General features: G+C 37.4%; 1 protein-coding gene and 2 non-coding genes across 3 annotated transcripts; 1 reads left to right on the forward strand and 2 right to left on the reverse strand.

Annotated features, from left to right (window-relative positions):
- Positions 1-193: 193 nt before the first annotated feature.
- Positions 194-275, reverse strand: TRNAS-AGA. The gene has a single exon. It is a non-coding gene; the product is annotated as a tRNA-Ser (tRNA).
- A 6,684-nt stretch (positions 276-6,959) lies between these two features.
- TRNAS-AGA lies at positions 6,960-7,041 on the reverse strand. The gene has a single exon. It is a non-coding gene; the product is annotated as a tRNA-Ser (tRNA).
- A 2,429-nt stretch (positions 7,042-9,470) lies between these two features.
- LOC109177257 lies at positions 9,471-11,430 on the forward strand. Its single transcript, XM_019326571.1, has 4 exons — positions 9,471-9,511; positions 9,603-9,771; positions 9,892-10,020; positions 11,164-11,430. The coding sequence occupies exons 1-4, from the start codon at positions 9,471-9,473 to the stop codon at positions 11,428-11,430; spliced, it is 606 nt and encodes a 201-aa protein (XP_019182116.1).
- The last annotated feature ends 637 nt before the right edge of the window (positions 11,431-12,067 follow it).

Genomic DNA, 12,067 nt, shown 5'->3' on the forward strand with positions numbered 1-12,067 from the left:
AAATAATTTGATATTTAATGTAAAATATATGATTATATCTTCATTTATAGAAGAGAAAATTGTACTTTTAGTTATTTAATTATTTCAAAAGTTGAAATTTGATCCCTTAATGGTAATATATTTTCATTCCGTTTTGTTCCTGGTGGGCTAATACACAGACCTCTGATTCTCTGAGCAAAGGAAAAGAAACGTGCGTGGACGGCAGGATTCGAAACTGCGCGGGCAGAACCCACATGATTTCTAGTCATGCCCGATAACCACTCCAGCACGTCCACTAGCCGTTGTTATCTCAAGACAAAACCATTATATACAATATCATAAATTACCACAGATAAGAACATTAGCAATTCGCATCAACCCCTTTAAGTTGGCAACTTTTAATTATTTTATAGTGTACTTTCCTCCTTATAATATTTCATATACGGTACTGGAAATGTTTTCTAAAAATTAATTTTCAAAAAGAATTTTCATTTTTTTAGTGTTTGCATTAAATTTAGAAAACGTTCTTTTTCTATTTTACTAAAAGTAAAAAAAAAAAAAATTATTATTTTTTGTTTAGATTCATTTTTTTAACATTTAACTTAAGGGAAATGGCACTTTTTTCCCTTGAATTGTTTACTTATATAGCACATTTTTCCTCTATGTTGTTTATGTAACCACTTTAAATTTTAAGTTAGAAAAATTTAAAGTTGATCTAATTAAAATTAAAATTAAAGTATTTATGAATAGAGTAAAAGACATTTTTGGTCCTAGACTTATAGTGGCTTGGACAATTTTAGTCCTTTATAAAAAATTTTGTCATTTTTTGGACAGACTTAGTGTGACGAGGACAATTTTAGTCCTCCGTCTATCATGTAGTTAGTTGACCGTTTAAATGAGAGGTATTTGTGTCAATTCAGCTTATTCTCCTTCATGAGATGAAAATATCTATCTCTATCAAATCCTAAATACCATACGCAGTAATAAGTTTCAGAGTGGGCATTCATCAGTCTGTGATATGCACATTAATAGATTAACCTATTCTAGAATTATACATCCTCATCTTTCTCATCATCTTAATCATGCAAACCCTTTTTTGCTTGAGTTAATGAGTGTGTGTACGCACAACGTCTAGGATGGGAGCTCGACATATTGGACACTTCCCGTCGCCTGACTGCAATTGGAGAGCGCAGTTGAAGCAGGTGCATATATGCCCGCATCTAAACAACATTGCCATGTTTATAACTCGAAGAAATCGCCTCTGATGAAATTAATTAAACCGGGGGTCCGTATTAATTAACTCAAATAAATGTAACAAGTATATGGTTAAAAGGATAATAGGCGTATGAATATCGGTACGAATATAGTCACGGGGACTGATATTGTATTAATCGAATATGTAATGCTATTACATCGATAAGAACGTGTAATAACAATGCGACATAAGTGTTTAGGACACCAAGTAGAACGTGCCCTTAACAAGACAATTACTAGGCTATTTATGCAAAAGGCAATTCCAACCAATTACTGCTAAATTCGTGGAGGGCCACGGGACCAAATCCAAGCCCATGTGGTGGGCCGTGAGACTAAGTCAAGGCCCATCATTCTGTGCCCGGAGGTAAGCTCCGGGCTTGAGACTCTTCTTGGGCTGCTCGGGTTATACATCCCTGACCCCGGGTCTCTATTATTATTGGGTCATTTCCAATATATCCATCATCAGTCCCCCACTCTCTAAGTTGTGAGAAGTCGACAACGAAAGAGAGTAAACATTTGGCCCAATCGAAACCGCTTCGAGGCTCCATGCTTGGATGAATGCTTCCGCGTCAACTTGAATGGAAATATTTAGCTTATTCCAACACCTTTAAAACTTTTAGCCTTGCACTTTAATCCGTGATTCGAGTCCTCTCCGTTCGAGAGCGGGCTGTTCAGACGACGCAAGGTCGTTTATTAGATTCTCGCTCGCGTGATTTTGTTTTTTTTTTATTTTTTATTTTTTTTACGTAGTATGTAGTTATTTGGCCAAGGGTACTCTTGGTCCAAAAACTCTTCCGTTGGGGTTGGTACGCGAGGTCGGACCTCGTGCCCCCTTAGGGTGATAGCCTTTAGACCCAAGTCATTTGACACCGGGCCGTTAGGCTCTTTCGTCGGGATTGATACGCGAGGTCGGACCTCGTACCCCCTTAGGGTGATAGCCCTTAGACCCAAGTCATTTGACACCGGGCCGTTAAGCTCTCCCGTCGAGGTTGGTACGCGAGGTCGGACCTCGTGCCCCCTTAGGGGGATAGCTCTTCGACCCAAGTCATTTGACACCAGGCCGTTAGGCTCTTCCGTCGGGGTTGGTACGCGAAGTCGGACCTCGTGCCCCCTTAGGGTGATAACCCTTTGACACCGGGTCGTTAGGCTCATCCGTCGGGTAGCTAGCGGGATCAGATCCCGCGCTGGCCCTTAGGGAATTGAGCGAGCAAGTTTTTTTTTTTTCTTTTTTAAAATCAAACGAATTGGAATTCAATTCGGGGACCGTTGGTCCAAAGTCCTTGGTCTCGGCCCCTCTCCCCCCTCGGAAGGGTAAAATTTGCCGAACTCGGACTAATTTTGCAATCGAACAAATACTTCAATATAATAATGGACCGTTAGGCATACCAATGTATATATAATAAGCCAAAAATAGGCTATTATGTCAGGTAGTGAACGTGGCTGGTCTCGTACCACCGCTATGAAATGCCAAAGTCAGGGCCGACGCGCACGACCGTGACCATGGATTGATTACTCTGGCTAGCATTAGTCGAGATCGGACCTCACAACGTAACTAGAGAGAACCAATAATAATAATAATTAATAATAATAATAATTATTATTATTATTATTATTACTATTATTATTATTATTATTATTATAGTAGTAAGGGAAATTAACAAACTACGCTTTTCGACCGCACAAGCGTATCCATCTGCATTCTCCATTCTCTTTATGTGTCGAAACCAATTTTAGCGTAACTTGTTCCACATTGTTGCCATGGAAATTGCAATTGTCGTTGTTGAATTGGTTGCGGTATATCTGCTGAGCTTTAGGGCAGGACACGTTGGCCTTAGTCCATTACCCACGCCAGTGGAGGAGATGCGGCAGAACTCTGCAGGGATCACCAATAATATTTCTACGCATAATCTTCATTCATGATGATATAATTAAATGATAATAATGGCCTAGCATTTCCCTCCCCACTTTCTTGGGCTGTGTAACATTTCTCTCCCTTTCCCAGAGAAGTGATTTTTCCATCCCAAAAAGTCATGCATCCTTAAGAATTAAAAATTGCTCCTAAATTAAAGATGGCTCGCCTGCAAGTTGTTGTTTCAGCTATCCTCTTCATAGTGTTTGTTACACATAACCCAGATCATGGCCCTTCATTTTCCTATTTTCTACAACTACTCAATTTTCCATGTCACGCTTCATCTTCCTTTCTAATACGCATATGGAAACCATGGGTGACGTTGCACTTTTTCCCAGTCACTCCGACTCCAAATTTTACTCCAAGATTCTGGCGGCTATTTCCCTTATATATGCTCTTCCTCATCATCCGCCAGGGAGTTCAATCGTGGAACGCCAACTGCAGAGAGGAAAGCCCCTGTGGAACGGTGATGGAGATCTGCAGATGTGTAGGAATTCTGGTGGCTTTCTCTCTTCTTCAACCTCGATCATGCAAATTTAAGACCACCAATGTCTGAAATGGAAGCCATGCCAACATGCAAGGTGGACCGTGGATGTGTTGATCTATGACTGGCTTAAGTTAAATGCGATGGTGCAATGTAGATTTCCCTGTTCTCTCTGACTTCCATTGCTGGAAAATTGCAGGACGGGAGTGAAGTGAAACATTGCAGATCCACGTTTATATATTCAGCATGTATAGTATTATCCTACGCACGGTGGTATTCAGATCAGATTCTGATTTGCCCGTGTGCCGTGCTGTTTCGATTTGCGATAAGTGGTTATCGAGAAACGCTCCATGCGCACTCGATGCAACAGTTCGACCGGGAATGCAAAGATTATCGGGCTATTCGGACTCCATCTTCGGCGAAAACACAATCGTATTCGCGAGCGGCGGAATCTCAGCCAGGAAGGTATCCCCAGTCAAAATAACATCATCACCACGTACACAGGACTGGACACACCCGGCAGAACCAACTGGATCCTCCATCATTTGTCAATATCACAACGGAGCCAGTGGTGATAGCTTCTGGGGATTCCATTGCGTTGCACCTCGGGCAGTCATGGAACTTTTATTCCGGTATCGTTGTCATATAATTGTACATGAGCAATGCAATCTGGCTCGAAAGGCTATGGAAATGGGATCTGATCTTGCCATTGTTTGAAGGTCGGTTTTGTTGAAATATGTTGATTATAGAGAGCACTCGAGCTTGTACAGCCGCTCTCAACAAGAGCACCAATGATGGAATTAATTAAACCGGGGGTCCGTATTAATTAACTCAAATAAATGAATAAATGTAACAAGTATATGGTTAAAAGGATAATAGGCGTATGAATATCGGTACGAATATAGTCACAGAGACTGATATTTACATCGATAAGAACGTGTAATAACAATGCAACATAAGTGTTTAGGACACCAGGTAGAACGTGCCCTTAACAAGACAATTACTAGGCTATTTATGCAAAGGCAATTCCAATCAATTACTGCTAAATTCGTGGAGGGCCACGGGACCAAATCCAAGCCCATGTGGTGGGCCGTGAGACTAAGTCAAGGCCCATCATTCTGGGCCCGGAGGTAAGCTCCAGGCTTGAGACTCTTCTTGGGCTGCTCGGGTTATACGACCCCGGGTCTCTATTATTATTGGGTCATTTCCAATATATCCATCAGCCTCAATTCAAAGTTTATGAGCTTTTGTGAATATTGCCTGTAAAGAAGAGAGTCCACTTTCAGGTCGTGACAAATGCAACAATTCCCTTTGCGTTAAGCGTTGTTTATTGCCTGAACCTCTCCCCCTCTTATGCCCTGCACTCGCCAAATTTCAATGTATTATTTCAGACCTCTCTACGAATCACAGATAAAAAGTGGCGAATTTGATGCCAACCACCCTTCGTTATTACCTGATTGAGCAAGCACGGCTGTGATTTCGTGCTTGATGGAACGCTGTAGTTTCATTTGCATGTTCACACAACTCTTTATTGATCTTTGTACTTCAAACATCTCTTGACGGAGTTGCTCCATGTGAGTCTTTAGTTCATATATGAGTTGTATTTCCTGTCAATGCAAGTTATTATGTCTGATCCGATGAAATTACAAAGTATCAGGACCGGTATGATTCGTTGTTTTGGGAGTATGCAGAGGTGGTCTGATCAGAGTCATCGCCCAAATCACGACCTTGATTGTAGCTCCACGTCTGATCAACTGAACATGCGGGTCCATCATTATCACCATTATCTTCTTCACGGTTATCAACTTCTCCTTCGTCTTCCTCTTCTTGATATTCACCTTCCCCACTTGCAATGCATCGTCGTTCTTCCACCCTGCCACCATCATCTGCTGCTGCTTAGCTTGTTCTTTTACTTCTTGCACAACAATATCGATTGTTGTTTGGTGTCCTTGTGAGCGAGATATCATCAGCCGATCTATGATCTCCCTCATGCCTCCAGTAAGGAAATTTGAAACGCTTCTCCTATGTGCAGTAATAATCAATCTAACGTTACAAAATCATAGGGATTTGCTCGATATTAGGTGACAGAATTTATCCTGATAAGTTGGTCATTTCCAACGGGACGAGTGAAATACCTTTGAAGGAGTTACGTTCTTGAATGTCATGATTATCTAAGAAAGGATCGAGCATTTCTTGGTATCTAGCTTGCCTAAGATCTACCCAAACACTCTGTGGGCGAGAAACATCAGTTATCCAATCTTGACTAAAATTCTTTTTCATGTGAGAATACTCGCTTACCCAGCCCCACTCACTTTCCATTGGTTGATGGCCAATGGTCTCTTCATCTTTGTCATTACTCGAATACTCGAACAGTTGTGACTGTTTTCTTTCCTTTCTTCGGTATCCCCAGTTTCTAGAGGCCTTGCAATCTCCAATGACTCTATTGACTCATTATGCCTATCTCCAGAGCTCACGTTTTGCCCTGTTACTTCGTTGGGAAGCCAGTGAATTTATTGGGAAGCACTTTATGTCTCTTTAACTCAATTGACACAAATACCCCTCATTTAAACGGTCAACTAGCCACATAATAGACGGAGGACTAACATTGTCCTCGTCACAATAAGTCTGTCCAAAAAATGGCAAACTTTTTTATAAAGGACTAAAATTGTCCAAGCCACTATAAGTCTAGGACCAAAAATGTCTTTTACTCTTATGAATATAATTTCTTTTGTATTCAAACTATTTTATCTAATTGATTATGTTTAATATTTTGATATAAATATTTTTATAACATTTCAAAGTCTTCTAAAATTTTACCCTACCCAAGTATAGTTTTGGCTCCGCTCCTAACTATCACGTAGTCTATCATAAACACTTTATTATAATTTATAATGCATTTGAACCATATTATAGGTGTTTGATATTTTGACATTAACAATTCTAAAGTCATTTTAAGTACGTCCTCACTCACATAATTTTCTGGATCCGCCCGTGATTTGAGGTATAGGTCAACATCGATTGTTTTTGTTCATGGAATAATCATTGAGTCCATAAATTTGATGAGCTATAATACATACGCTAAATTTGGAGGCGTGGTGATAATAAAATAATTTGATATTTAATGTAAAATATATGTTTATATCTTCATTTATAGAAGAGAAAATTGTACTTTTAGTTATTTAATTATTTCAAAAGTTGAAATTTGATCCCTTAATGGGATAAAATGAGCAGGGTCGTTGCAGATTACATGGCTCATGCTTTATTCATTTCGTTTTGTTCCTGGCGGGCTAATACACAGACCTCTGACTCTCTGAGCAAAGGAAAAGAAACATGCGTGGACGGCAGGATTCGAACCTGCGCGGGCAGAGCCCACATGATTTCTAGTCATGCCCGATAACCACTCCGGCACGTCCACCAGCTGATGCTGTTTCTAAACAAATAAATTATATCATAACCACAGATAAGAACATTAGCAATTCGCATCAACCCCTTTAAGTTGGCAACTTTTATACTTTCCTCCTTATAATCTCAGGAACACAACATATTTTTTAGCTTTTAAACTCAAAAAATGTAAACACAACAAATTGAGGACATTACCATCAATTCCTTTTAAGTTTCATATAATCTTAGGGTGTGTATGGTTCAAACATTAGAATCGAGATAGTAACGGTGATGAGTTTAAGTAGGATAAGTCTTTTTTTTTTTTTATAGTAAATAGAAATTGGAATCAAAATAAATAAATATATAATACATATATATATATATATATATATATATATATATATATATATATATATATATATATATATATATATATATATATGTGCATATGTATGTGTATACATATTAAAATTACATATTTAATACATGGACAATAACATATTGTTTTTCATTTTTTTCTCCATTATATTTTATTCCATTCCTCAAAAGTAGAGTAAAAGGATAATGAATTTTGTAAACGGTTTGAATCCTAGGATAGCAAAAGTAGGCAAATAAACATGATAATGTATTCCGCAACCAAACACACCCTTAGATTGTAAAAGGCAATAGACTACCAAACATAGGCTTTGGACTGTTAACGGACAAGAAATACTCGGACCAGCTCGTGGTTTACAACAAAAAAGAAAAAAAAAAAAAAAACAACAACAACAACAACAATAACAACAACAAAAACAAACATAGGCTTTGGATTGTATGAGAACACACCCTCAAGAAAAAACTAAGAACCAATCTTAGTCTTACATTTGTAAAAATCAGACAGATCAAATAAATTTTTTTTTAAAAAAAAAACATAGTACCATTTTTGTAGTTATTGTCAACTTAAAAAAAAAATGTGACAATATTGTAATTATCGCTAATTTTACGGTACAATTTTTAACACTATAATGTGCACTTTTAACAATATAATGTGCATTTCGAGATAACTTTTAAAAATGTCAACGGAAAAATTAAATTTTAAACCTAAATCGTACATGTTAAACTCTAAGCAGTAAAAATTGAACCTCTAAACCAAATAAAACCAATAAAATAAAATTTAAAAAAAAAAACAAACAAACAAACAAACTTAATCATAAACATTAAAATCAAAACCTTAAGTGCAGAGCCCCCATGATTTCTAGTCATGCCCGATAACTACTCCGGCACGTTCACAAGCTGATGTTATTTCAAAACAAAACATTTTTAAATGCAATATGATAAATTACCACAGATAGAGAACATTAGCATCAACCCCCTTTTTTTTTTTTGAAGGGAAGCATCAACCCCTTTAAGTTGGTAACTTTTAATTATTTTATAGTGTACTTCCCCTCCTTATAATACTTCATATAAGGTACAGAAATTTTTTCTAAAAATTAATTTTCAGAAAGAATTTTCATTTTTTAGTGTTTGCATTAAATTTAGAAAACTTTTTTTTTTATTTGACTAAAAGTCCAAAAAATGTATTTTTTTTTTGTTTAGATTCATTTTTTTTAACATATAACTTATTATTAGAAAAATAAATACATAAATTGATAAATATAATAGTTCTGAACTAAAGAAATTGAAAAAAAAAAATTTTATTTTTTGAGATGTGGGCCAAGTTCGACAAAGATTTTTATTATTTGGTTCTACTCGATCACGGTCAAAAAATACATAAAATACATTATTCTAATTCATAACATACATTATTATAAAACATAAAGTATATTATTTTAACTCATAAAATACATTATCATATCTCAGAAATTTTATTATTATAACACATAAATTACATTATACATTATCTAACACATAAAGTACATTATTTAACTCATAAAATACATTATCTTACACCAGAAATTTCATTATTCTAACACATATAAAGTACATTATTCTAATACATAATGTACATTATTCTAAATTATAAAATACATCATCTAACCCCAGAATGTTCATTATTCTAACACGCGTGTGGAACAAGAAATTTTTTTAAACATAAAAAAGATGTCGTTTTGGACCGTGGTCCACTGTGTGGATCATGGTCAACACAATAATTTGTCATACTTAATCATGTATAGAAAAATGTAATAACTTTGAATGAAAGAAATTGAAGAATAAAAATTAGTTTTTTTTTTTTTTTTTTTTTGTGGTCAGGTTAAGATTTTTATTGTTTGGTCTGGTCTAACAGAATCTATTTTTTGATATTTTAATAGGTTATTGATAAATGTAATAAGTCTAAACTAAAGAAATTGAAGAAAAAAATTAAATGCTTTTAAAATGTTTTTGGCTCTATCCTGAGTTGAGCCAAGATATTTATTGTTTGATCTGCTCAATCAGACACATATTTTAACCAAACTAGTCCAATCAAATTTAAAAAATAAATAGAAAATGGTGAGCCAACTCGTCCATTTTAAATCTCTGTTGTTCATGTTTACTATTCATGGCAACAGTTCAATATACAAATTTATGAAGTGCTCATTTTGTTTAATTTATGAGTCATTTAATTTGGTGGTAAATAAGAATTGGTAACCAAGGTGGTAACAATCGCCGCGAAGATCGTGGTGGTAACCAAGGTGGTTGCGGGCAGAATTCCGGGGGTCAGCGTGGAGGCGGCGGTGGCCGATCAAATTCCGACAAAGGTGGTGGCCACCGTGGGCGTGGCAGCAGTGGTGGTAACAATGGTCCAATTGTTTGTCAATTATGTGGTCGTACGGGACACTCGACTATAAAATGCTACAATTGTTATGATCCTCCTCTACAAGCAAATTTGATGTATCAAATTACCGATTCACATCCTAATGACTCACAGACATGGATTCCTAATACAGGGGCTACCAATCATGTGACTCCGGATATTGCAGCCCTATCTACATCGGAGGAATACACGGGTAATGACACATTGCGTGTGGGTGATGGTAAGACACTCTCTATTAGTTGTGTAGGTCATGCTTCTTTTATTACCCCATCTCGTTCCTTCGAATTGTCTAATATCCTTCATGTTCCCGGTGTCTCTACTTCTTTATTATCTGTTCAGAAATTTGTAATAGATAATAAAGTGTTTTTTGAGTTTCACCAATCTTTTTTTGTTGTGAAGGATATCAACACCAAGGAAATTCTACTTAAAGGCAATAGTCATGGGGTCTCTACAGACTTCCAATTGCAACACCGTCTCCCTCAATTTTCCTTACAACTCGTACTTCTCCGCCAGTGTGGCATGATCGTTTAGGACATTCACATCATCGTGTTTTACTTCGTATTCTTTGGTCATGTTCGGTTAGTGGGTCAACTAATTCTATTCAATGTAATTCTAGTTTGTGTAATGTGTGTCAAATGGGTAAATCCTCTCGATTTCCATTGTCACGTGTTGAGTCCTCCAGTTCTAGTGCCATTGATTTAATATACACAGATATTTGGGGTCCAGCTCCCCTTTTGTCAATTGATGGCTATCGTTATTTCGTTATTTTTGTGGATGATTATACTCGCTACACTTGGTATTTTTTCATGAAATTAAAGTCTAATTTGTATGCTATCTTTGATAAGTTTCGTACTATGGTTGAACGGTTTTTTAACACAAAAATTAAAGCCATTCAATCTAATCTAGGAGCTTAATACAAAAAATTGCATCATTCCTTTACTCAATTAGGTATCTTTCATAGACAATCTTGTCCTTACACTCATGAACAAAATGGTCATGTCGAACGGAAACATAGACACATTGTTGAAACTGGTCTGGTTCTTTTAGCTCGTGCCTCTGTTCCATATTAATTCTGGAATTTTGCATTTGAAACTGCATAATTCCAATCCTAGTCCCCATTTTAAAGTGCAAAATTCCAATCCCTCCTATTATTTTCTTCGTGTCTTTGGGTGTTTATGTTATCCGTATCTCATGCCATATAATCTTCATAAACTCTCGTTCCAATCCTCTCCATGTGTTTTCCTAGGTTATCCTGAGTCGTTTCGGGGGTATAGATGCATGGACTTACATACTAACAAGATTTATGTGTGTAGGCATGTAAGGTTTGATGAAACAGTTTATCCTTTTGCTACTAAAAATACTGTGCAGCCATCTCCACCTGTGTAGATTTGCCCGCGGGCTGAGTCGGTTCTTCATCCCACTGCGGTTTCACCACCACTCGGTCCTGTCGCCGTCCCACCCAGTCTCGCCGACAGCGATTCAGACTCGCCTCCACCACCCCCTACTGACGTCGCCGGTCAATCTGCCTCGTCGGACCGTGAGCTGCCTGTCGAGGCGGTCCATCTCGTCAAACGCCCACGTAGGCATCCTATCGGGAAAACAATCAAGTCCACAGTTCGGACTCATGAGATGCACACTCGGAGTCGGTCTTAGGCTCCACCTTCTGTTTTAACGGCTCAGGTTTGTCATTCTGATCCCACTTGTTACACTCAGGCTGTTAAACTTTCAGAATGGCGAGAGGCTATGGATCCAGAATTTAATGCCCTACTACAAAATCAGACATGACAACTTGTTCCATCTCAGCCAAGCATGAACATTATTGGGTGTAAGTGGATTTTCCGTACAAAACGAAAAGCTGATGGCTCCATTGAGAGGCATATAAGGCAAGACTTGTAGCAAAAGGGTTAAATCAAGTGCTAGGTCAGGACTTCTTTGACATTTTCAGCCCAGTGGTTAAACCAACCATAGTCAGGTTACTTCTTTCTCTTGCTTTATCATCTAGGTGGACTATTAAGCAATTGGATGTTCATAATGCTTTCTTGAACGGTCATCTCTCTAAAACTGTGTATATGAAGTAACCGCATGGGTATATTGATGCTTCCTATCCAAATCATGTATGCATGTTTAAAAGGTCCCTTTATGGATTAAAATAGGCTCCCCGAGCTTGGTTTAATCGTTTGCACACCTTTTTACTATCTATTGGTTTTCAGGCATCCAAGACGGATGTGTCTCTTTTTCACTACTCACATGAATCTGATTGTGTATATCTACTTGTTTATGTGGATGATAT

This window comes from Ipomoea nil, unplaced genomic scaffold, assembly GCF_001879475.1.
Source record: "Ipomoea nil cultivar Tokyo-kokei standard unplaced genomic scaffold, Asagao_1.1 scaffold0804, whole genome shotgun sequence".
Lineage (NCBI taxonomy): Eukaryota > Viridiplantae > Streptophyta > Magnoliopsida > Solanales > Convolvulaceae > Ipomoea > Ipomoea nil.